Source organism: Salvelinus fontinalis, chromosome 6 (assembly GCF_029448725.1).
Source record: "Salvelinus fontinalis isolate EN_2023a chromosome 6, ASM2944872v1, whole genome shotgun sequence".
NCBI classification, from domain to species: domain Eukaryota; kingdom Metazoa; phylum Chordata; class Actinopteri; order Salmoniformes; family Salmonidae; genus Salvelinus; species Salvelinus fontinalis.
Window position 1 is genome coordinate 78537049 of NC_074670.1, and position 25808 is coordinate 78562856.

A 25808-nucleotide genomic window follows, 5' to 3' on the forward strand; every position below is an offset into this window, starting at 1 on the left:
TCACTCTGACAATAACAAACATAGAGGCTGTAAACAAAGTGCCGTGTCACTCTGACAATAACAAACATAGAGGCTGGAAACATACGGAGGCCGTGTCACTCTGACAATAACAAACATAGAGGCTGTAAACAAAGTGCCGTGTCACTCTGACAATAACAAACATAGAGGCTGTAAACAAAGTGCCGCGTCACTCTGACAATAACAAACATAGAGGCTGTAAACAAAGTGCCGTGTCACTCTGACAATAACAAACATAGAGGCTGTAAACAAAGTGCCGTGTCACTCTGACAATAACAAACATAGAGGCTGTAAACAAAGTGCCGTGTCACTCTGACAATAACAAACATAGAGGCTGTAAACAAAGTGCCGTGTCACTCTGACAATAACAAACATAGAGGCTGTAAACAAAGTGCCGTGTCACTCTGACAATAACAAACATAGAGGCTGTAAACAAAGTGCCGTGTCACTCCAACAATAACAAACATAGAGGCTGTAAACAAAGTGCCGCGTCACTCTGACAATAACAAACATAGAGGCTGGAAACATACGGAGGCCGTGTCACTCTGACAATAACAAACATAGAGGCTGTAAACAAAGTGCCGTGTCACTCTGACAATAACAAACATAGAGGCTGGAAACATACGGAGGCCGTGTCACTCTGACAATAACAAACATAGAGGCTGGAAACATACGGAGGCCGTGTCACTCTGACAATAACAAACATAGAGGCTGTAAACAGAGTGCCGTGTCACTCTGACAATAACAAACATAGAGGCTGGAAACAGAGTGCCGCGTCACTCTGACAATAACAAACATAGAGGCTGTAAACAAAGTGCCGTGTCACTCTGACAATAACAAACATAGAGGCTGTAAACAGAGTGCCGTGTCACTCTGACAATAACAAACATAGAGGCTGTAAACAAAGTGCCGTGTCACTCTGACAATAACAAACATAGAGGCTGTAAACAAAGTGCCGTGTCACTCTGACAATAACAAACATAGAGGCTGGAAACATACGGAGGCCGTGTCACTCTGACAATAACAAACATAGAGGCTGGAAACAAAGTGCCGTGTCACTCTGACAATAACAAACATAGAGGCTGTAAACAAACGGAGACCGTGTCACTCTAAAAAAAAGTGTACATAATCAAACTCAGAAAGCTTCCCTTGATTTATCCTAGTGGAAAAAACACATATATATATTTTTTTTTAAGTTGATTAAATGTCCAAAAAGAAATCCACATTGTATACACTGTCCACCCTCTGGATACAATGAATCAGATGTGTTATATTTCCACAATATAGTTTAAACAAATTGATTATTTTAATATTTATTTATTTATTGATACTTTATTACATGTAACTGTTTAAAAGTTAATTGGGATACTTTTTCTACAGGAGTTCTGTTGTTGGGTGGGGGGGGGGGATATATGGTATAGTAACAATATTTCAAACAAAATCATATCTGTCTTTTCTCTAGCCCATGTCATGGCAAAATGAAAAAATGTCAGTTTCAACTCTTTCACAATATGTGTTTTTAATTAACGTCAATTGACCAACATTTCTGCTTCCACACCTGCATTGCTTGCTGTTTGGGGTTTTAGGCTGGGTTTCTGTACAGCACTTTGAGATATTAGCTGATGTACGAAGGGCTATATAAAATAAACTTGATTGATTGATTTCTGAAAATGGATATTATGCGTTTTATAATGCAGCACTTCAAATACAGTTTGTTGACGTGTAGTTCGTGTGTGATCTGTGTATTAGAGAGAAGGAGGGCGGGGGGCTCACCTTGAGTTTGTCGAAGCGTTCGCTGAGAGAGGAGACTTGATGTTCTCTGTGTCGTCCCACCAGCTTACACAGGGCACATATCAGCTGGTCATCCACGATGCAGTACATATTAACCTTCTCATTCTCATGCTCCAGACAGGTGAGGCCTCTCATGTGAGCGTCATGCACCGGCTCCACCAACCGGTGACTGGTAAACGGCTTCTTATTGGGGTGCGTGGCACGCAGACACCGGTCGCAGTACGACACCTCGCAGGTCACACACGTCTTGACTGCCTCGCGTGGCGGGTCCTGCTCGCAGAACTGGCAGCTGATACGGTGCTCCAGAGACATGGTGGCAGTGTGCTGATGAGAGGAGGGCTGGGCCGGGCTGGAGCGGGCGCTGTGGCTGCCGGAGCTTCCTCCTCCGCTGCTGCTATAGGGCCTGTGGCCTCCGGAGAGACCTGGGGCACGACGGCTCTCACTGGGGGAGTTAGGGCCGCTGACGGAGGCCTTCTGGAAACGGTGGATGATGTTCTGCAGGGTCACATTGCGCTTCAGGCCCTCCAGACCGCGGTGGTTCAGCGTGATGACGTAACGGCAGGTGGGGCACTGGAAGGCGGAGATGGACTCTAGAGGTTTGTTGGACGAGCAGTGGGAGACTAAGATGCGGTGGGCGCAGTTGAAACAGAGGCTGTGGGCGCAGGGTAAGAGCAGGGGATCTTCAAACAACTCCAGGCAGATTGGACAGGTGAGCTCAGACTCCAGTGTTTCCATCTTCAGCAGAACCAATCTAGAGGCGACATCAAATCCCACGGAAGCTGGTCAGTCACCTGAAAGAGGAAGAGGAGACCTATGAGTTCAACCACAGGGCTCTCCAGAGGGTGGTGCGGTCTGCCCAATGAATTACCGGGGGCAAACTTCCTGGGTAGAGATGGGGAGGGCAGGCTGAATAATGAGGCTAGCTGGGTAGAGATGAGGAGGGCAGGCTGAATAATGAGGCTAGCTGGGTAGAGATGGGGATGGCAGGCTGAATAATGAGGCTAGCTGGGTAGCGATGGGGATGGCAGGCTGAATAATGAGGCTAGCTGAGTAGAGATGGGGAGGGCAGGCTGAATAATGAGACTAGCTGGGTAGAGATGAGGGCAGGCTGAATAATGAGGCTAGCTGGGTAGAGATGGGGATGGCAGGCTGAATAATGAGGCTAGCTGGGTAGAGATGAGGAGGGCAGGCTGAATAATGAGGCTAACTGGGTAGAGATGGGGATGGCACACTGAATAATGAGGCTAGCTGGGTAGAGATGAGGAGGGCAGGCTGAATAATGAGGCTAGCTGGGTAGAGATGGGGATGGCAGGCTGAATAATGAGGCTAGCTGGGTAGAGATGGGGAGGGCAGGCTGAATAATGAGGCTAGCTGGGTAGAGATGAGGAGGGCAGGCTGAATAATGAGGCTAGCTGGGTAGAGATGGGGATGGCAGGCTGAATAATGAGGCTAGCTGGGTAGAGATGGGGATGGCAGGCTGAATAATGAGGCTAGCTGGGTAGAGATGAGGAGGGCAGGCTGAATAATGAGGCTAGCTGGGTAGAGATTGGGATGGCAGGCTGAATAATGAGGCTAGCTGGGTAGAGATGAGGAAGGTCTGTACATACAGAAAGGATGCACCCCTGTTCCCTATATAGTGCACTAGTTTTGACCAGGGCTCATAGTAGTGCACTATACAGGGAATAGAATGTGATTTGGGACACACCCAGACAGAGATGCAGGCTAGTGATTTGGGACACACCCAGACAGAGATGCAGGCTAGTCTGATCAGTGTAATGTCTCTAGCTGAAGACCGGGCACAGTGGTGGCAGCCCTGCTCTGCCTGGCATCTCTCCAGAGCCTCCAGCCTCAGTGAGCCTAGCAGCACACTCACACACACACACAACTGCCTGTCTGGTGCTGTCAAATGACATGGCATATAATGCATCACATCTCTTAAGTCCCCTTGAGAGAGGGGAGAGAGAGCGAGAGAGCGAGAGAGAGGGAGAGAGAGAGAGATAGAGAGAGAGAGAGGGAGAGAGGGAGAGAGGGAGAGAGGGAGAGAGGGAGAGAGGGAGAGAGGGAGAGAGGGAGAGAGGGAGAGAGAGAGAGAGAGAGAGAGAGAGAGAGAGAGAGAGAGAGAGAGAGAGAGAGAGAGGGGAGAGAGAGAGAGAGGGGAGAGAGAGAGAGAGGGGAGAGAGAGAGAGAGAGAGAGACAGAGAGAGAGAGAGAGAGAGAGAGAGAGAGAGAGAGAGAGAGAGAGAGAGAGAGAGAGAGAGAGAGAGAGAGAGAGAGAGAGAGAGAGAGGGAGAGAAAAGGGCTGCTTCATCTCCCAAAACACTCTACATCTACAGGCCTACATTTAAAAGAGTCTGTTGGCTGGACAGATTATAATGTTTCTGCATTAATGGATTCCACTGGATCCTGAACATGAAAAGGCACAAATCACCTTAGCCAGGCAGGGAAGACGGGAAGTTGGGTCCTCAGCCCCTCTCTCTACCCTCCCTCTCTAACCCTGGCTAACACCTCACAGGCAGGCAGGTCCACAGTCCTCATCTTCTCCCCCCGTCCCTCCCTCCTCTCCTCCCCCCAACCCTCCCTCTCCTCCCTCTCTCCCCCCTGCATCTCACTACAGACCCTGGTTCGATTCCAGGCTGTATCACAACCGGCCGTGATTGGGGGCCCAGCGTCGTTAGGGTTTGGCCGGGGCAGGCCGTCGTTGTAAATAAGATTTTGTTCTGAACTGACTTGCATTTTCCTTAAGAGTTTTCAGGCTTGCATGAAAATCCCATCCCCCAATTCCCGCTCACTGCTCTTGCAAGCCCACAGGACTCTATATTGATTGGACCCTGGCCACTGTCGTCAGAGTTTACAGTCTTCACATCGCCTATTCCACTGGGGACCACCTTGGAAACATTCTCTTTTTTCCACTGGTGTTCAATGTTCATTTGTATATTTGATGGCAACTGACAACTTTGTCCACTATGGAAGCTCCTCAAATGAAAACAGCACATACAAAGAGAGGAACGGTCACAGGAGAGGACAGAGGCTTGAAGATGTCATTCTCCAACAACAAAGACTCAAACCCCACAGACATGTCAACATAGACGGGTCTCAAACCTGTGTGTACAGTCAACAGTATAGTTGTTAAGAGAGAACAAACAGATCTGAGAACAGGATAATGTCACCCCCCCCCCCCCACCCCCCCCCCCCCCCCCTTTGACATTGAACCAATTTCAAAGCGAACATGATTTAAGCTCCAGCTAAATGATTGTGAAGGTCTGGCTAGCTACCCGTTCCACTACAAATGAATCACTGGAAAAATAAACAATATCCTAGACCCGTAACCAATCATGCAGATAATATGCTGCTAGATAACACGCCAGGGCCAGTGTCTGTCCTTCACATTCACCTTGGGGCTGGGATTTATCAGCCTCTTTATTTGGCCGTTATCAGGTAGGTTGGCTTTATGTTAGTGGGGAGAACTCACAGGCAGCACCTAGACTGCACCCTGAATGGCACCCTATTCCCGATATAGTGCACTACTTATGAACCAGTGCACTATATAACCAGTGCACTATATAGGTACGGTGCACTATATAAGGAATAGGATGCCATTGGAGACACATCCCTAGGCCGTATAGGTTGAGAGGTAGAAGAGGCTGGCTGGTCCACCATGCTAACAACAGGCCTGTATATCTGTGTCAGACAGGGGATAACATCAAATCAAATGTTATTAGTCATGCGCCGAACACAACAGGTGTAGACCTCACAGTGAAATGCTCACTTACGAGCTCCTAACCAACAATGCAGTTAAAAAAAAAAAGAATACGGATAAGAATAACAAATAAAAGTAACAAGTAATAAAAGAGCAGCAGTAAAATAACAATAACGAGACTATATACAGGGGGGTACCGGTACAGAGTCAATGTGCGGGGGCACCGGTTATTTGAGGTAATGTGTACTGTGCATGTAGGTAGAGTTATTAAAGTGACTATGATCAGATGATAACAACAGAAAGTAGAAGCGGTGTAAAAGAGGGGGCCAATGCAAATAGTCTGGGTAGCCATTTCATTAGATGTTCAGGAGTCTTGTGGCTTGGGGGTAGAAGCTGTTTAGAAGCCTCTTGGACCTAGACTTGGCACTCCGGTACCGCTTGCCGTGCGGTAGCAGATAAAACAGTCTATGACTAGGGTGGCTGGATTCTTTGACAATTTTAGGGCCTTCCTCTGACACCGCCTGGTATAGAGTTCCTGGATGGCAGGAAGCTTGGCCCCTGTGATGTACAGGGCCGTTTGCATTACCCTCTGTAGTGCCTTGGGGTCGGAGGCCGAGCAGTTGCCATTCCAGGCAGTGATGCAACCAGTCAGGATAATCTTGATGGTGCAGCTGTAGAACATTTCGAGGATCTGAGGACCCATGCCAAATCTTTTCAGTCTCATGAGGGGGAATAGTTTTTTTCGTGCCCTCTTCACGACTATCTTGGTGTGCTTGGACCATGTTAGTTTGTTGTTGATGTGGACACCAAGGAACTTGAAGCTCAACCTGCTCCACTGCAGCCCCGTCGATGAGAATGGGGGCGTGCTCGATCCTCCTTTTCCTGTACTCCACAATCATCTCCTTTGTCTTGATCACGTTGAGGGAGAGGTTGTTGTCCTTGCACCACACGGCCAGGTCTCTGACCTCCTCCGTATAGGCTGTCTCGTCGTTGATCAGGCCTACCACTGTTGTGTCATCGGCAAACTTAATGATGGTGTTGGAGTCGTGCCTGGCCGCGCAGTCATGAGTGAACAGGGAGTACAGGAGGGGACTGAGCACGCACCCCTGAGGGGCCCCTGTGTTGAGGATCAGGGTGGTGGATGTGTTGTTACCTACCCTTACCACCTGGGGGAGGCCGGTCAGGAAGTCCAGGATCCAGTTGAAGAGCGAGGTGTTTAGTCCCAGGGTCCTTAGCTTATTGATGAGCTTTGAGGGCACTACCTGCCACATCCGACGAGCGTCAGAGCCGGTGTAGTAAGACTCGATCTTAGTCCTGTATTTACGCCTTGCCTGTTTGATGGTTCATCGGAGGGCATAGCGGGATTTCTTATAAGCGTCCGGGTTAGCTTGAAAGCGGCAGCTCTAGCATTTACCTCAGTCCGGATGTTGCCTGTAATCCATGGCTTCTGGTTGGGGTATGTACGTATGGTCACTGTGGGGACGACGTCATCGATGCACTTATTGATGAAGCCAATGACTGAGGTGGTGTACTCCTCAATGCCATCGGAAGAATCCCGGAACATATTCCAGTCTGTGCTAGAAAAACAGTCCTGTAGTTTGATATCTGCTTCATCTGACCACTTTTTTATTGATCTAGTCACTGGTGCTTCCTGCTTTCATTTTTGTTTCTAAGCAGGAATCAGGAGGATAGAATTCTGGTCAGATTTGCCAAATGGAGGGCGAGGGAGGGCTTTGTATGCGTCTCTGTGTGTGGAGTATAGGTGGTCCAGAGTTTTTTTTCCCTCTGGTTGCACATTTAACATGCTAATAGAAATTTGGTAAAACAGTTTTAAGTTTCCCTGCATTAATGTCCTTAGCTACTAAGAGCGCCGCCTCTGGGTGAGCGTTTTCTTGTTTGCTTATTGTGGAATACAGCTGTCTTAGTACCAGCATCTGACTGGTGCCATTTTTATGAGGATAAGCATCCAGGAGCCAGAGATGAAGAGGGTAGAGGAGGGGGAGGGGGAGGGAGGAAAGATGACCTCTGTGCCCTTGGGCTGCTGCTCCAGGTGACTGGTAAGAGGGAATAGCACACGGAAAGACATCGTCTTCCTACTGTAGACGGACAGATTGATATAATCATTGTAAGATATTGGGCAACAGCTCACCCAAATGACAACATCACACATTGGTTTCCTTACCCTGTAAGCAGTCTATGGACACGGTAGGACCGCAATCCATGCTTTGGTTTTATTTCCCTGACACTGATTCCAAAATGCTAACATTTTAGCATTTGTGGCACAAATCCCATTGAAGTCATGGTACCAATGTTAGCATTTCTTGTGCGAATCATGCCCAAATCATCCGAAAGTATCTCATATTGATTGTGAAGCTCAACGTGACTTATTGATGATTTGAACATGTCCATAGACTGCTTACAGAGTAAGGAAACCATTCTGTCATTTGTGTGAGTTATCCCCTTTTCCTAAACTAGAATGATGCTAAATCTCTTCCGCTGAGGGTTGTTTCTCTATTTGACTGGTGAGGAGTGGCCCTCCCACAATGGCCAGATTGACGCGGACAGTGATTCATTTGGCAGACATATTTCATTTGATGGGAATTTGCTTTTCATTGCTTAACGGTGCGAGAAATGTGTGTACGGACGCCACATAGCTACAAATTAAGAGACGTATGCATAAGCATTAACACTGAATAAACTGCCTCAGTATCCATTATACGCAGTGTCACTTGGGAGAATAAAACTAAGAAGACGAGGAAACCAGACAGTTTGGGAGAACAAAGAAATAAAAACAGATGAATAAACAAATGTAAAAACAGTCTCCATCCCAAATCCTCCTTATTACCTATATAGTGCATTATTTATGACCAGAGTCCTATAGACCTGGTCATAAGGTAGTGCACTATCTAGGGAAAAGGATGCCACTTGACACACTGCATTAATATCTTGTTAAGGTGAAGGGTCCCCATAAGACTCTGCTTTTTGTGAGGGTACAGAAGCCCAGAGAACAGATTCAGCAGATTCAGTCTCCATTTCATCTCTTCTTATATTGATTACTGCATGATGTAACGTTTATAGTACAGACAGGCTTTTTCAGCAGAATTAGACGGTGAAAATAAATAAATGAATATTTCCGATGCCTCATTTAGCATGTTTGAACAGCGGCGAGTGTCCCAAATGGCACCCTATTCCCTACATAGTGCACTACTAGTGACCAGAGCTGCTATGAGCCCTAGTCCAAATAAGTACACTATATAGGAAATAGGGGGCATTTGGGCATACAATAGTCGGCTGGTGTTTCCCTAATCCACTTATATAACTACATGGCTACACATTTCACGTTTTATCCAACTAACTAGCTAAAGATTTGGACTATCTCAAATCTATTTGCCCTACTGGTTCACTGTCCTCCCTGTTAAACTACTGATTCACTGTCCTACAGCTCAATGAGGATATAACCTCCCTGTTAAACTACTGGTTCACTGTCCTCCCTGTTAAACTACTGGTTCACTGTCCTACAGCTCAATGAGGATATCACCTCCCTGTTAAACTACTGATTCACTGTCCTACAGCTCAATGAGGATGTAACCTCCCTGTTAAACTACTGGTTCACTGTCCTACAGCTCAATGAGGATGTAACCTCCCTGTTAAACTACTGGTTCACTGTCCTACAGCTCAATGAGGAAGTAACCTCCCTGTTAAACTACTGATTCACTGTCCTACAGCTCAATGAGGATATAACCTCCCTCTTAAACTACTGGTTCACTGTCCTACAGCTCAATGAGGATATAACCTCCCTGTTAAACTACTGGTTCACTGTCCTACAGCTCAATGAGGATATAACCTCCCTCTTAAACTACTGGTTCACTGTCCTACAGCTCAATGAGGATATAACCTCCCTCTTAAACTACTTGACCAGCTGGCAAACGCTCTTAGGGACTTATAACATCTGCTTTGACATGTTTTGGGCGAGACATAAAATGGGATTGACTCCCAGTATTGGAGTCTATTGTAGTCATGACAACCAGGGGTTCTGATTGACTCTCATTATTGGAGTCTATTGTAGGCATGACAACCAGGGGTTCTGATTGACTCCCAGTATAGGAGTCTATTGTAGGCATGACAACCAGGGGTTCTGATTGACTCCCAGTATTGGAGTCTATTGTAGGCATGACAACCAGGGGTTCTGATCGACTCTCAGTATAGGAGTCTATTGTAGGCATGACAACCAGGGGTTCTGATTGACTCCCAGTATAGGAGTCTATTGTAGGCATGACAACCAGGGGTTCTGATTGAGTCTCAGTATTGGAGTCTATTGTAGGCATGACAACCAGGGGTTCTGATTGACTCTCAGTATAGGAGTCTATTGTAGGCATGACAGGCAGGGGTTCTGAAATATAAATGATTGATGTTTTCTTTGTGTTTTTCTTAGTTTGTGTCTCTTTCTGCATCCCAAAATGGCACCCTATTCCCTATAGGCTCTGGTCTAAAGTAGTGCACTACATAGGGAGCCATTTTGGACACAGATTCTGTCTTTGTTTTTGTTTTGTTTGTGTATTTAATCCCAGGGAAGGAACATGCTCAGGGGACTGTGTTCACTGGGCTCTAGCTGAGCCCAGACAAAACCTGCGTCACAGCAGAATATGGCATTTCTGGAACAATGACAATTAGCCTTGTCTCAACAATGGGGACACTTTACTGTTAGGTGCCCCGCCGTATAGGCCTCTTCCTTGAATTATGTTTACACAATCACATGAACACAATAACCACTTGAAGGAATCCTTTTATGTGGTCTTACATATAGTAAACAGACCACTACACAGTTCCTTCAAGTGACCTCCAGGGAGGTCCTTCTCAAATATAATACTGTATTTCTGTCATGCAAACTCACTTCCAGGAGTGAAAAAAGGCCACATACATTAAAAGCCTACAAGGCATTAATGCTAAAGCCACATAACCAGTCAATTAGTCCCATGGCATATGTTTTTGAGTGAGAAGCTGCTTGGGTGTGTGTCTGTGTGTGTGCGTGCGTGTGTGTGTGTGTGAGTGTGAGAGAGAGAGAGTGGGCAGCTCAGCTGCCTGGCCTTGACAGCGACGTGGGGGCTGACCCCTGACCTCTAGTGATGGGTGTAACCTGTACAGGTTAGAAGGTCAGGGTCAGAACCGAGCCAAAACTGAGATGGGAACCATTGGAACCCTTCATCCTCCCAAGAGGCTGCAGCTGTGGACATAAAATACCTGTAAACGATTACACAACCAACTGTAGCAGAAAGGAACACCTGCCTGGAATGAGTTTCATTACGGTTGCAAAATACTATACACTTTCTCAAAGTTTCAGTTTTTAATAATCCCAGTTAGAGGGAATCCAAGTTGGAGGGAACCCCAGTTGGAGGGAATCCCAGTTGGAGGGAATCCCAGTTGGAGGGAATCCCAGTTGGAGGGAATCCCAGTTGGAGGGAATCCCAGTTGGAGGGAATCCCAGTTGGAGGGAACCCCAGTTAGAGGGAACCCCAGTTAGAGGGAACCCCAGTTAGAGGGAATCCCAGTTGGAGGGAATCCCAGTTAGAGGGAACCCCAGTTGGAGGGAACCCCAGTTGGAGGGAACCCCAGTTGGAGGGAACCCCAGTTAGAGGGAACCCCAGTTAGAGGGAATCCCAGTTAGAGGGAACCCCAGTTAGAGGGAACCCCAGTTAGAGGGAACCCCAGTTAGAGGGAATCCCAGTTGGAGGGAATCCCAGTTAGAGGGAATCCCAGTTAGAGGGAATCCCAGTTGGAGGGAATCCCAGTTAGAGGGAATCCCAGTTGGATGGAATCCCAGTTAGAGGGAACCCAGTTAGAGGGAATCCCAGTTAGAGGGAATCCCAGTTAGAGGGAATCCCAGTTAGAGGGAATCCCAGTTAGAGGGAACCCCAGTTGGAGGTAATCCCAGTTGGAGGGAATCCCAGTTGGAGGGAATCCCAGTTGGAGGTAATCCCAGTTGGAGGTAATCCCAGTTGGAGGGAATCCCAGTTGGAGGGAATCCCAGTTGGAGGGAATCCCAGTTGGAGGGAATCCCAGTTGGAGGGAATCCCAGTTGGAGGGAATCCCAGTTAGAGGGAACCCCAGTTGCTTATTCCCTCCTGATTCCGGGGGATCCTCCAGTCGGGATTTCTGGCAATGCTGTGAACTTTGTAACGCTACTTCCATGTAAGATACACAGGTCAACTTGGGGGGGGAGGCCGTGATTTGGAGGATAGGTGCAGTGAGACAGCAGACAGATTTATTTTTATTTTTCAAAATATTTATTTAACCTTTATTTAACTAGGTCAGTATAGAACAAATTCTTATTTACAATGATGGCCTACCCCTGGGCCAAACCCGGATGACACTGGGCCAATTGTGCGCCGCCCTATGGGACTCCCAATCACAGCTGGATGTGATACAGCCTGGATTCGAACCAGGGACTGTAGTTACACCTCTAGCACTGAGATGCAGTGCCTTAGACCGCTGCGCCACAAGGGAGCCCGGATGTGAGAGGGATACCATGCAGACAGGTCTGTTGAGTGAGTGTTCACAGGGTTTCTACACTATGCCTGCGTGCAAACTGACTCCCTATTCCATAGTTGGTTCACTACCTTTGATCATGGCCCGTAGGCCTCTGAATAGTGTGTCCATTTTGGGATGCAGAGACTAGAACAAGATGTACACTCTCAAGAGGACCTCTTCACTCTACAAGAATCAAATTCCTGTTACGCATGAGACAGCTGATCAGAACATACCCAATAGACAGGCTGATAAATACAGCACTCCATCCACAGTCCTATGTACAGTACCTATGTGACAGAAATGGTCTCAGAAAGACAGCAGCGACGCCACAAGGTGCTTAGCTCTAATGAATACAGGTCCTACAGTATTGGTGCTAGTCAGCTGCAGTATAAGTGACAGTGAGTCTTTTTCTAATGAGCATTTCAGTGTTTGACTGACAGTTCTCATGGCTCCTGTGTTGCTCCCTTTATCTCCATGTGGTGTTATCCCCGTCCCTGGCAGATGTCTGTCGGTCACATGATACATCTCAAATGGCATCATATTCCCTTTATAGAGCATTACTTTTGAGCAGGGCCCATTGGCCCATGGTGCACTATACCGTATATAGGGAATATCGTGCCATTTGTTACCCAGCGAGCTTCTGTCTGTCACAGTCCCATCCCATGAGGGGGGGTTAGTGTCAATGGGAACTGTGTAGGTGTCTTTAAAGAAAAGTATGACCACAGGGGGTATAGAGTTTGATGCTGGGAGTGTTACAGTACGCTGGCAGTATGACAACAGGGGAGATAAGTTCCTCAGGGGGTTCCGGAACTAACTGTCAACGTTCCATTTACCATCACAGAGTTCCATCCTGTTCACAGTTCCATCCTGAACAGTCACAACAGAAAACAAATACCTTGAGTTATTTTTATTTAACTAGGCAAGACAGTTAAGAAAAACAATCTTATTTACAATGAAGGCATAGGAACAGTGGGTTAATTGCCTTGTTCAGGGGCAGAACGACAGATTTTGACTTTGTCAGCTCGGGGATTTGATCTAGCAACCTTTTGGTTACTGGTCCAAAACTCTAACCACTAGGCTACCTGCCACCCATATATATAGTACCAGTCAAAAGTTTGGACACACCTACTCATTCAAGGGTTTTTCTTTATTTTTTACTATTTTCTACGTAATAGAATAATAGTGAAGACATCAAAACTATGAAATAACACATATGGAATCATGTAGTAACGAAAAAAGTGGAAGGATAATCATGACAACTTCCGGAGGACGTCCTCCAACCTATCAGAGCTCTTGCAGCATGAACTGACATGTTGTCCACCCAATCAAAGGATCAGAGAATGAATCTAGTACTGAAAGCATAAACTACAACTAGATAACACTGTGCATAAAATGTGGTAAGTAGTTGACTCAGAGAGAAAATACAATAGTTTAACAGTTTTGAACAAATGTATATATTTAAAAATCAAGGAGAAGCGCGAGAGAGAGAGAGAGAGAGAGAGAGAGAGAGAGAGAGAGAGAGAGAGAGAGAGAGAGAGAGAGAGAGAGAGAGAGAGAGAGAGAGAGCTAGCTAGCTATATTTCATTATATATTTTTCACTTAGCTAGCGAATGCAGCTAGCTAGTTTAGCTTACTCAAACACCTGGCTCAAAACAGAAAAGGATACTATGTTAGCTAGCTGGCTATGGCTATCCAACACTGGATAGTGTTTATTATTAATTTATTGCCACAGGGCCCACCGGTGTATCTGCTAAACTGCTTGCTGCTGACTGTACTGCATGATTGTAGCAGGTTTACTAACGCGTTAGTTCTAGTAGCTATGGTGATTGTCTATGACGTGACAACAATGAAGGCTGTGTTTAGCGGTCATGATATGAATGTTTGGCTTGGAAAGGTTTTTCGCCTGGTCACAAGCTGATGTGTTTGTGCACTGAAGTCCACAAGCGGAGGGGAAAGGTGAATGGAGGAGAATGTGTAGATAGTTGCGAAAAGGAATTATATATACAACGAGCTGTTAATATGTGGCTGCTATGAAAGTGACCAGGGGTGTATTAATTCTGCAGATTCTGTTGAAAAACGTTTCTTTAATGGAAGCAAACAGAACAGGGATTAACATACCTGAATTTATCCAACAGAAAGTCTTGTTTGAAACTGCTGTACTAATGATTACACCCTAGATCAGCTAGATGCAGGCAAGAGTGTGTAAGGTGGTATTGAATGTGTCACTGTCTGTCACCTTGATTACTCCAATGTTTCTCTCAACTTGCGTGTACTTGCGTTGTAAACATTCTTTTTTTACATTTTATTTTCAATGACAACCTAGTTAACTGCCTTGTTCAGGGGCAGAACGACATATTTTTACCTTGTCGGCTCAGGAATTCGATCTTGCAACCTTTCGGTTACTAGTCCAACACTCTAACCACTGGGCTACCTATCTACCTGCCGCCCCATTTAGAGGTTAGGTTGTAGCGACCTCATGATGGGTACAGGGAACATTCTAGTAGCATGTAGTAGCCTCAACCTATCCACGTTACATTGAACTGGGTGAATGGACTATGAATGACAGTTATCCAATAGGCTGTAATAGAAATAATCGTCCTCCCTCATCTTAAATGTCAATGACCGCCACTGATGTGCAGAGAAGCATTCCTCAAATATCAGACGAGAGCAAAAGGTTATGGACGGTAATTACAAATGACTGGATTACTCCGCTCCGCTAGGTACTTCATGTGGAACAGCAACACATTACTCATTAAATAACCGTTTTGAGGCCGGTAGAGATGTTTTAATTGGCCCTGTACTGTAGGGTAAACAGCTGTAATAAAAGGTTCAAATAGCGTTTAAACGTGCCAGTTGATTCTCCACTCTCCAAAGAGCAACGTACCATAACTGAGCTCAAATAAGCAGTTCTCTTTCACAGTTTCACGGGGTATAGAAAGTCAATACAGTGTTATATCATATAGGTCTATATCAATTAAATACAGTATTATTTCATATAGGTGTACATTAATAAAATACAGTATTATTTCATATAGGTCTATATCAATAAAATACAGTATTATTTCATATAGGTCTATATCAATAAAATACAGTATTATTTCATATAGGTGTACATCAATAAAATAGAGTATTATTTCATATACGTGTACATCAATAAAATAGAGTATTATCTCATATAGGAATAGCTGCACATAGAATGTCCTTCATCTGCCTGTTGGTTAGGTAACACCAGCACTAAGCCTAAAGATGTGTACTGTTCCAACACCCACAGATGCTTGCTAAGTAGTGAGCTAGTATGTACAATGGAACGTAGTGATGATCTATGAAACTAATGGCCGTGAGGGAGTCTTCATGCTAACCCAATAGGAACATTCCAAGTGGACATTCCGAGAGATTTGAGTGGGTCTATGCAGTTATTCGTCATCTAGCTAGCTGGTCATTTCAACGTTTTGGGTTAAATATACTCAACACAGGCCTATTAAAATGATGTTAAAACCAAGTACTGTAGAGCCTTCACCCAACAACTTGATTCCCTTCCTCTCTGGCAGTGCAAAGGGAAACATAAGCCCCCAAAACTGAACAGCAGTTAACCAGAATGTACCAGAACTGTACTCAAGACTATATAGCAGAGATCAGGTAGTACATTACAGATGGCATGCTATAGTTCCTGTCCTCTATAGGAAAAGGCCAAGGCTATGTCCCAAGTGGCACCCTCTTCCCTATAGTGTACTTCCTTCAACCAGGGCTTTGGTCAAAAGTAATGGAGAATGTAGGGAATAGGGCGCCATTTGGGATACACTTCTAGTGTCCATTTACAGTAGCTAGAATCATATAGAGTGCCATCGGAAAGTATTCAGACGCCATGACTTTTTCCATATTTTGTTACGTTACTGCGTAACAATGGAAAAAAATGAGAAAAAAAATCCTCAGCAATCTACACACAATACCCCATAATGACAAAGCGAAAACAGATTTCAAGACATTTTTGCAAATATATACATTTACGTCCATACAAAACCTAGGAGGCTCATGGTTCTCAGACTTACACAATAATTATGACAACTTCCGGAGAACGTCCTCTAACCTATCAGAGCTCTTGCAGCATGAGCTGACAAGTTGTCCACCCCAATCAAAGGATCAGAGAATGAAGCTAGTACTGAAAGCATAAACTACAACTAGATAGCACTGCAGTGCATAAAATGTGGTAAGTAGTTGACTCAAAGAGAGAAAATACAATAGTTTAACAGTTTTGAACAAATGTATTTATTTAAAAATGAAGGAGAAGCAAGAGAGAGAGAGAGAATACTTACTTACATAAGCCCCAAGCCATAAGACTCCTGAACAGGTAACCAAATGGTTACCTGGACTATTTGCATTGTGTGCCCCCCCCCCAACCCCTTTTTTACGCTGCTGCTACTCTCTGTTTATGTTATATGCATAGTCACTTTAACTATACATTCATGTACATACTACCTGAATTAGCCCGACCAACCAGTGCTCCCGCACATTGGCTAACCGGGGTATCTGCATTGTGTCCCACCAACCGCCAACCCCTCTTTATACGCTTCTGCTACTCTGTTCATCATATATGCACAGTCACTTTAACAATACCTACATGTACATATTACCTCAATCAACCTGACTAACAGGTGTCTGTATATAGCCTTGCTACTCTTTTTTTAGAATGTCTTTTTACTGTTGTTTTATTTCTTTACTTACCTACACATACACACACACACATACATTTTTTCCCCCGCACCATTGGCAAGTAAGCATTTCACTAAGGTCTACACCTGTTGTATTCAGCATTTCACTGTAAGGTCTACACCTGTTGTATTCAGCATTTCACTGTAAGGTCTACACCTGTTGTATTCAGCATTTCACTGTAAGGTCTACACCTGTTGTATTCGGCGCACGTGACAAATAAACTTTGATTTGATTCAGACCCTTTGCTATTCGACTCAAAATTGAGCTCAGGTGCATCCTATCCCACAGTTGACAGTGCATGTCAGAGTAAAAACCAAGCCATGAGGTCGAAGAAATTGTCCGTAGAGCTCCGAGAAAGGATTATGTCGAGGTACAGATCTGGGGAATGGTATCCAAAAATGTCTGCAGCATTGAAGGTCCCCAAGAACACAGTGGCCTCCATCATTCTTACATCATTCTTACAAAGTAAATTGTGAAAAGTGAAAAAGGCAAAGATCATTCTGGAAAAAGGTACTGACTGCAATATAAATAGCTCACTCCATATTAGAAGTTTGTGGTTCCAAAGAGAGAGCTCTAGAGTTCCTCTGTGGAGATGGGAGAACCTTCCAGAAGGACAACCATCTCTGCAGCACTCCACCAATCAGGCCTTTATGATAGATGGCCAGATGGAAGCCACTCCTCAGTATAAGACACATGACAGCCCGCTTAGAGTTTGCCTAAAGGCACTTAATGACACTCAGACCATGAGAAACAACATTCTCTGGTCTGATGAAACAAAGATGGAACTCTTTGGCCTCAAAATAAAGCGTCACGTCTGGAGGAAACCTGGCACCATCCCTACGGTGAAGCATGGTGGTGGCAGCATCATAATGTGGGGATGTTTTTCAGCAGCAGGGACTGGGAGACTAGTCAGGATCGAGGGAAAGATGAACGGCACAAAGTACAGAGTGATCCTTAATGAAAACCTGTTCCAGAGCGCTCAGAACCTTAGACTGGGGCGAAGGTTCACCTTCCAACAAGACAATGATCCTAAGCACATAGCCAGGACAACGCAGGAGTGGCTTTGGGACAAGTCTCTGAATGTCCTTGAGTGGCCCAGCCAGAGCCCAAACTTGAACCTGATCAAACATCTCTGGAGACCTGAAAATAGCTATGCAGTGATGCTCCCCATCCAACCTGACAGAGCTTGAGAGGATCTGCAGAGAAGAAAGGGAGAAACTCCCCAAATACAGGTGTGCCAAGCTTGTAGCGTCATACCCAAGAAGACTCCAGGCTGTAATCGCTGCTAAAGGCGCTTCAACAAAGTACTGCGTAAAGGGTCTGAATACTTATGTAAATGTGATATTTCAGTTTTTTTTTAATGTAATTAGCAAAAATGTCAAAAAAACTGTTTTTGCTTTGTCATTATGGGGTATTGTGCATAGATTTATGATGATAAAAAAGATTTAAAAACATTTTAGTACAAGGCTGTAACCTAACAAAGTGTGGAAAAAGTCAAGGGGTCTGAATACTTTCCGAAGGCACTGTATTTGTTCAACAAATCAAAATCTATTTTATATTTGAGATTCTTCAAAGTAGCCACCCTTTGCCTTGATGACAGCTTCACACACTCTTGGCATTCTCTCAACCAGCTTCATTTCAATTAACAGGTGTGCCTTGTTAAAAGTTAATTAGTGGAATTTATTTTCTTAATGCCTTTGCGCCAATCAGTTGTGTTATGACAAGGTAGGGGTGGTATACAGAAGATAGCCCTATTCGGTAAAAGACCAAGTCCATATTATGGCAAGAACAGCTCAAATAAGCAAAGAGAAATGACAGTCCATCATTACTTTAAGACATGAAGGTCAGTCAATATGGAACATTACACAAACTTTGAAAGTTTCAAAAACCATCAAGTGCTATTATGAAACTGGCTCTCATGAGGACCACCACAGGAAAGGAAGACGCAGAGTTACCTCTGCTGCAGAGGATAAGTTTATTTGAGTTACCAGCCTCAGAAATTGCAGCTCAAATACATGCTTCACAGAGTTCAAGTATTTATTTATTTAATTTAATCTTTATCTAACTAGGCAAGTCAGTTAACAAATTATTCTGTCTGCCAAAATGTACTATTGTGTACCTTAGTAGCGCTTCCCTTCCTCCTATTTCTACAAATTATTATTTACAATGATGGCCTACCCCGGGCCAAACCCTTACCCGGACGACGCTGGGCCAAATTTCAAATTGCTGCAAATAACCCACTACTAAAGGACACCAATAATAAGAAGAGACTTGCTTGGGCCAAGAAACACAAGCAATGGACATTAGACCGGTGGAAATCTGTCCCTTGGTCTGATGAGTCCAAATTTGAGATGTTTGGTTCCAACCGCAGTGTCGTTGTGAGATGAAGAGTAGGTGAACGGATAATCTCTGCATGTGTGGTTCCCACCGTGAAGCATGGAGGAGGAGGTGTGATGGTGTGGCGGTGCTTTGCTGCTGACACTTTCTGGCGATTTATTTAGAATTCAAGGCACACTTAACCAGCATGGCTATCACAACATTCTGCAGCGATATGCCATCCCATCTGGTTTGCGCTTAGTGGGACTATCATTTGATTTTCAAAAGGACAATGACCCAACACACCTTCAGGCTGTGTAAAGGCTATTTGACTAAGAAGGAGAGTGATGGAGTGCTGTATCAGATGACCTGGCCTCCACAATCACCCGACCTCAACCCAATTGAGGTGGTTTGGGATGAGTTGTAGTGCAGAGTGAAGGAAAAGCAGCCGACAAGTGCTCACCATATGTGGGACCTCCTTAAAAACTGTTGGAAAATCATTCCAGGTGAAGCTGGTTGACAGAATGCCAAAAGTGCACAGCTGTCATCAAGGCAAAGGGTGGCTACTTTGAAGAATCTAAAATATATTTTGACTTGTTTGACACTTTTTTCCCCCCATATGTGTTATTTCATTGTTTTGAGGTCTTCACTATTATTCTACAATGTAGAAAATAGCAAAAATAAAGAAAAACCCTTGATTGAGTAAATGTGTCCAAACTTTTGATTGGTACTGTATTTTAACACATGGGGCTCTGTCCACAGTTCATTTCCCACATCTTCTCTCTCTCTAGCCAATGCTCTCTAGGCAGTTGGTTTAATCAAACATTCCATTTCTATTAATACAATGTAACCAGGCACAAGTGTCTGCATCCCAACTAAAACTCTAGTCCCTATGTAGTGCACTACTTTTGCCCTATAGGGCTCTGGTCAAAAGGGAATAGGTTGCCATTTGGGACACACAGCCAGTAATGCAGCCAGGCGTTTCAATTTCACATTGGGTGCAGTTCTCAGAGCAGCGGTTCCTGCCTGGCTCAGGGCTAACTATTTATATTAATCTCCTCTGAAGAACCAAGATGGCCGACTAGTTTCACAAAGCCTCCTGCATTGTGATCCAGGTCATAGTGCTTCTAAATGTGCTGACACAACCTGACACAAATTGTCATTGGTCAGGTGTCCCTGATGCCGTCAACCCTATTGGTCGAGTGTCTTTGATGATGACGACCTTATTGGTTGGGTGTCTCTGATGATAAATCCTTATTGGCTGGGTGTCCCTGATGACAAAACCCTATTAGACGGGGGAGGTTCTCTTCTGCACTGTTCAACCTATCCAGTAAATGAGTAGGAGGGGTTAAGATGGAGTGTCGCCTTGTTAATGTTCAAAAGAGGAAGTCACGTCACAGGCTCTCTTTCCATTTCCCCTGACAACAGAGCATCCACAGGCTCTCTTTCCATTTCCCCTGACAACAGAGCATCCACAGGCTCTCTTTCCATTTCCCCTGACAACAGAGCATCCACAGGCTCTCTTTCTATTTCCCCTGACAACAGAGCATCCACAGGCTCTCTTTCCATTTCCCCTGACAACAGAGCATCCACAGGCTCTCTTTCCATTTCCCCTGACAACAGAGCATCCACGAGCTCTCTTTCCATTTCCCCTGACAACAGAGCATCCACAGGCTCTCTTTCCATTTCCCCTGACAACAGAGCATCCACGGGCTCTCTTTCCATTTCCCCTGACAACAGAGCATCCACAGGCTCTCTTTCCATTTCCCCTGACAACAGAGCATCCACAGGCTCTCTTTCCATTTCCCCTGACAACAGAGCATCCACAGGCTCTCTTTCCATTTCCCCTGACAACAGAGCATCCACAGGCTCTCTTTCCATTTCCCCTGACAACAGAGCATCTACAGGCTCTCTTTCCATTTCCCCTGACAACAGAGCATCTACAGGCTCTTTCCACGTACTCTGAAAACCAGAACATCTGGTTGTTTGGGACTCGGCAGAGGCTACCCTGATGCTATTTGATGGTGTCCTTGATAATAAAACCCTATTGGTCGGGTGTCCCTGATGAGAAAACCCTATTGGTCAGGTGTCCCTGATAATAAAACCCTATTGGTCAGGTGTCCCTGATTAGAAAACCCTATTGGTCAGGTTTCCCTGATAAAACCCTATTGGTCAGGTGTCCCTGATGATAAAACCCTACTGGTCAGGTGTCCCTGATGATAAAACCCTACTGGTCAGGTGTCCCTGATGATAAAACCCTATTGGTCAGGTTTCCCTGATAAAACCCCATTGGTCAGGTTTCCCTGATAAAACCCTATTGGTCAGGTGTCCCTGATAAAACCCTATTGGTCAGGTGTCCCTGATGATAAAACCCTATTGGTCAGGTGTCCATGATTAAACCCTATTGGTCAGGTTTCCCTGATAAAACCCTATTGGTCAGGTGTCCCTGATGATAAAACCCAATTGGTCAGGTTTCCCGGATAAAACCCTATTGGTCAGGTTTCCCTGATAAAACCCTATTGGTCAGGTTTCCCTGATTAAACCCTTTTGGTCAGGTGTCCCTGATAATAAAACCCTTTTGGTCAGGTGTCCCTGATAATAAAACCCTTTTGATCATGTGTCCCTGATGATAAAACCCTATTGGTCAGGTGTCCCTGATGATAAAAACCCTATTGGTCAGGTGTCCCTGATAATAAAACCCTATTGGTCAGGTGTCCCTGATTAGAAAACCCTATTGGTCAGGTTTCCCTGATAAAACCCTATTGGTCAGGTTTCCCTGATAAAACCCTATTGGTCAGGTTTCCCTGATTAAACCCTTTTGGTCAGGTTTCCCTGATAAAACCCTATTGGTCAGGTGTCCCTGATAAAACCCTATTGGTCAGGTGTCCCTGATGATAAGACCAACCCCATTGGTCAGGTTTCCCTGATAAAACCCTATTGGTCAGGTGTCCCTGATGATAAAACCCTATTGGTCAGGTGTCCCTGATGATAAAACCCTATTGGTCAGGTTTCCCTGATAAAACCCTATTGGTCAGGTGTCCCTGATGATAAAACCCAATTGGTCATGTTTCCCGGATAAAACCCTATTGGTCAGGTTTCCCTGATAAAACACTATTGGTCAGGTTTCCCTGATTAAACCCTTTTGGTCAGGTGTCCCTGATAATAAAACCCTTTTGGTCAGGTGTCCCTGATAATAAAACCATTTTGGTCATGTGTCCCTGATGATAAAACCCTATTGGTCAGGTGTCCCTGATGATAAAACCCTTTTGGTCAGGTGTCCCTGATAATAAAACCCTTTTGGTCAGGTGTCCCTGATAATAAAACCCTATTGGTCAGGTGTCCCTGATGATAAAAACCCTTTTGGTCAGGTGTCCCTGATGATAAAACCCTTTTGGTCAGGTGTCCCTGATAATAAAACCCTTTTGGTCAGGTGTCCCTGATAATAAAACCCTTTTGGTCAGGTGTCCCTGATAATAAAACCCTTTTGGTCAGGTGTCCCTGATAATAAAACCCTTTTGGTCAGGTGTTCCTGATAATAAAACCCTTTTGGTCAGGTGTTCCTGATAATAAAACCCTTTTGGTCAGGTGTCCCTGATAATAAAACCCTTTTGGTCAGGTGTTCCTGATAATAAAACCCTTTTGGTCAGGTTTCCCTGATAAAACCCTATTGGTCAGGTGTCCCTGATAAAACCCTATTGGTCAGGTGTCCCTGATGATAAAACCCTATTGGTCAGGTTTCCCTAATAAAACCCTATTGGTCAGGTGTCCCTGATGATAAAACCCTTTTGGTCAGGTGTCCCTGATAATAAAACCCTTTTGGTCAGGTGTCCCTGATAATAAAACCCTATTGGTCAGGTGTCCCTGATGATAAAAACCCTTTTGGTCAGGTGTCCCTGATGATAAAACCCTTTTGGTCAGGTGTCCCTGATAATAAAACCCTTTTGGTCAGGTGTCCCTGATAATAAAACCCTTTTGGTCAGGTGTCCCTGATAATAAAACCCTTTTGGTCAGGTGTCCCTGATAATAAAACCCTTTTGGTCAGGTGTTCCTGATAATAAAACCCTTTTGGTCAGGTGTTCCTGATAATAAAACCCTTTTGGTCAGGTGTCCCTGATAATAAAACCCTTTTGGTCAGGTGTTCCTGATAATAAAACCCTTTTGGTCAGGTTTCCCTGATAAAACCCTATTGGTCAGGTGTCCCTGATAAAACCCTATTGGTCAGGTGTCCCTGATGATAAAACCCTATTGGTCAGGTTTCCCTAATAAAACCCTATTGGTCAGGTGTCCCTGATGATAAAACCCTATTGGTCAGGTGTCCCTGATGATAAAACCCTATTGGTCAGGTTTCCCTGATAAAACCCTATTGGTCAGGTTTCCCTGATAAAACCCTATTGGTCAGGTGTCCCTGATGATAAAACCCAATTGGTCATGTTTCCCGGATAAAACCCTATTGGTCAGGTTTCCCTGATAAAACCCTATTGGTCAGGTTTCCCTGATTAAACCCTTTTGGTCAGGTGTCCCTGATAATAAAACCCTTTTGGTCAGGTGTCCCTGATAATAAAACTCTTTTGGTCATGTGTCCCTGATGATAAAACCCTATTGGTCAGGTGTCCCTGATGATAAAAACCCTTTTGGTCAGGTGTCCCTGATGATAAAACCCTTTTGGTCAGGTGTCCCTGATAATAAAACCATTTTGGTCATGTGTCCCTGATGATAAAACCCTATTGGTCAGGTGTCCCTGATGATAAAACCCTTTTGGTCAGGTGTCCCTGATAATAAAACCCTTTTGGTCAGGTGTCCCTGATAATAAAACCCTATTGGTCAGGTGTCCCTGATGATAAAAACCCTTTTGGTCAGGTGTCCCTGATGATAAAACCCTTTTGGTCAGGTGTCCCTGATGATAAAACCCTTTTGGTCAGGTGTCCCTGATAATAAAACCCTTTTGGTCAGGTGTCCCTGATAATAAAACCCTTTTGGTCAGGTGTCCCTGATAATAAAACCCTTTTGGTCAGGTGTCCCTGATAATAAAACCCTTTTGGTCAGGTGTTCCTGATAATAAAACCCTTTTGGTCAGGTGTTCCTGATAATAAAACCCTTTTGGTCAGGTGTCCCTGATAATAAAACCCTTTTGGTCAGGTGTTCCTGATAATAAAACCCTTTTGGTCAGGTTTCCCTGATAAAACCCTATTGGTCAGGTGTCCCTGATAAAACCCTATTGGTCAGGTGTCCCTGATGATAAAACCCTATTGGTCAGGTTTCCCTAATAAAACCCTATTGGTCAGGTGTCCCTGATGATAAAACCCTTTTGGTCAGGTGTCCCTGATAATAAAACCCTTTTGGTCAGGTGTCCCTGATAATAAAACCCTATTGGTCAGGTGTCCCTGATGATAAAAACCCTTTTGGTCAGGTGTCCCTGATGATAAAACCCTTTTGGTCAGGTGTCCCTGATAATAAAACCCTTTTGGTCAGGTGTCCCTGATAATAAAACCCTTTTGGTCAGGTGTCCCTGATAATAAAACCCTTTTGGTCAGGTGTCCCTGATAATAAAACCCTTTTGGTCAGGTGTTCCTGATAATAAAACCCTTTTGGTCAGGTGTTCCTGATAATAAAACCCTTTTGGTCAGGTGTCCCTGATAATAAAACCCTTTTGGTCAGGTGTTCCTGATAATAAAACCCTTTTGGTCAGGTTTCCCTGATAAAACCCTATTGGTCAGGTGTCCCTGATAAAACCCTATTGGTCAGGTGTCCCTGATGATAAAACCCTATTGGTCAGGTTTCCCTAATAAAACCCTATTGGTCAGGTGTCCCTGATGATAAAACCCTATTGGTCAGGTGTCCCTGATGATAAAACCCTATTGGTCAGGTTTCCCTGATAAAACCCTATTGGTCAGGTTTCCCTGATAAAACCCTATTGGTCAGGTGTCCCTGATGATAAAACCCAATTGGTCATGTTTCCCGGATAAAACCCTATTGGTCAGGTTTCCCTGATAAAACCCTATTGGTCAGGTTTCCCTGATTAAACCCTTTTGGTCAGGTGTCCCTGATAATAAAACCCTTTTGGTCAGGTGTCCCTGATAATAAAACTCTTTTGGTCATGTGTCCCTGATGATAAAACCCTATTGGTCAGGTGTCCCTGATGATAAAAACCCTTTTGGTCAGGTGTCCCTGATGATAAAACCCTTTTGGTCAGGTGTCCCTGATGATAAAACCCTTTTGGTCAGGTGTCCCTGATGATAAAACCCTTTTGGTCAGGTGTCCCTGATAATAAAACCCTTTTGGTCAGGTGTCCCTGATAATAAAACCCTTTTGGTCAGGTGTCCCTGATAATAAAACCCTTTTGGTCAGGTGTTCCTGATAATAAAACCCTTTTGGTCAGGTGTTCCTGATAATAAAACCCTTTTGGTCAGGTGTCCCTGATAATAAAACCCTTTTGGTCAGGTGTCCCTGATGATGCATGCAGACTATTGGACTATTGATCCAGGAAGTAACCACTGCTTCCAGGGCTGTCTGATTTACAAGAACACGGTGGGTGTGGAGACTAAAACAGGAACCCCAGGCCACTCTCTCTCCCTCCTAACACCAGTCAGTTTCCTCACTCACTCTCTCTCTCCCCCCTAACACCAGTCAGTTACCCCACTCACTCTCTCTCTCCCCCCTAACACCAGTCAGTTTCCTCACTCACTCTCTCTCTCCCCCCTAACACCAGTCAGTTACCTCACTCACTCTCTCTCTCCCCCCTAACACCAGTCAGTTT

At 44.8% G+C, this 25808-nt stretch overlaps 1 protein-coding gene across 3 annotated transcripts in view; it reads right to left on the bottom strand.

Annotated features, from left to right (window-relative positions):
* Positions 1-25808, bottom strand: part of LOC129858507 (probable E3 ubiquitin-protein ligase MID2) — a 276015-nt gene that overhangs the window by 120297 nt on the left and 129910 nt on the right. For all 3 annotated transcript variants that reach the window (XM_055927796.1, XM_055927797.1, XM_055927795.1), the window contains exon 2: positions 1792-2600. In XM_055927796.1, the coding sequence (XP_055783771.1) occupies positions 1792-2544 (753 nt within the window). In that variant the 5' untranslated portion in view covers positions 2545-2600. The remainder of the gene's footprint in view (positions 1-1791; positions 2601-25808) is intronic.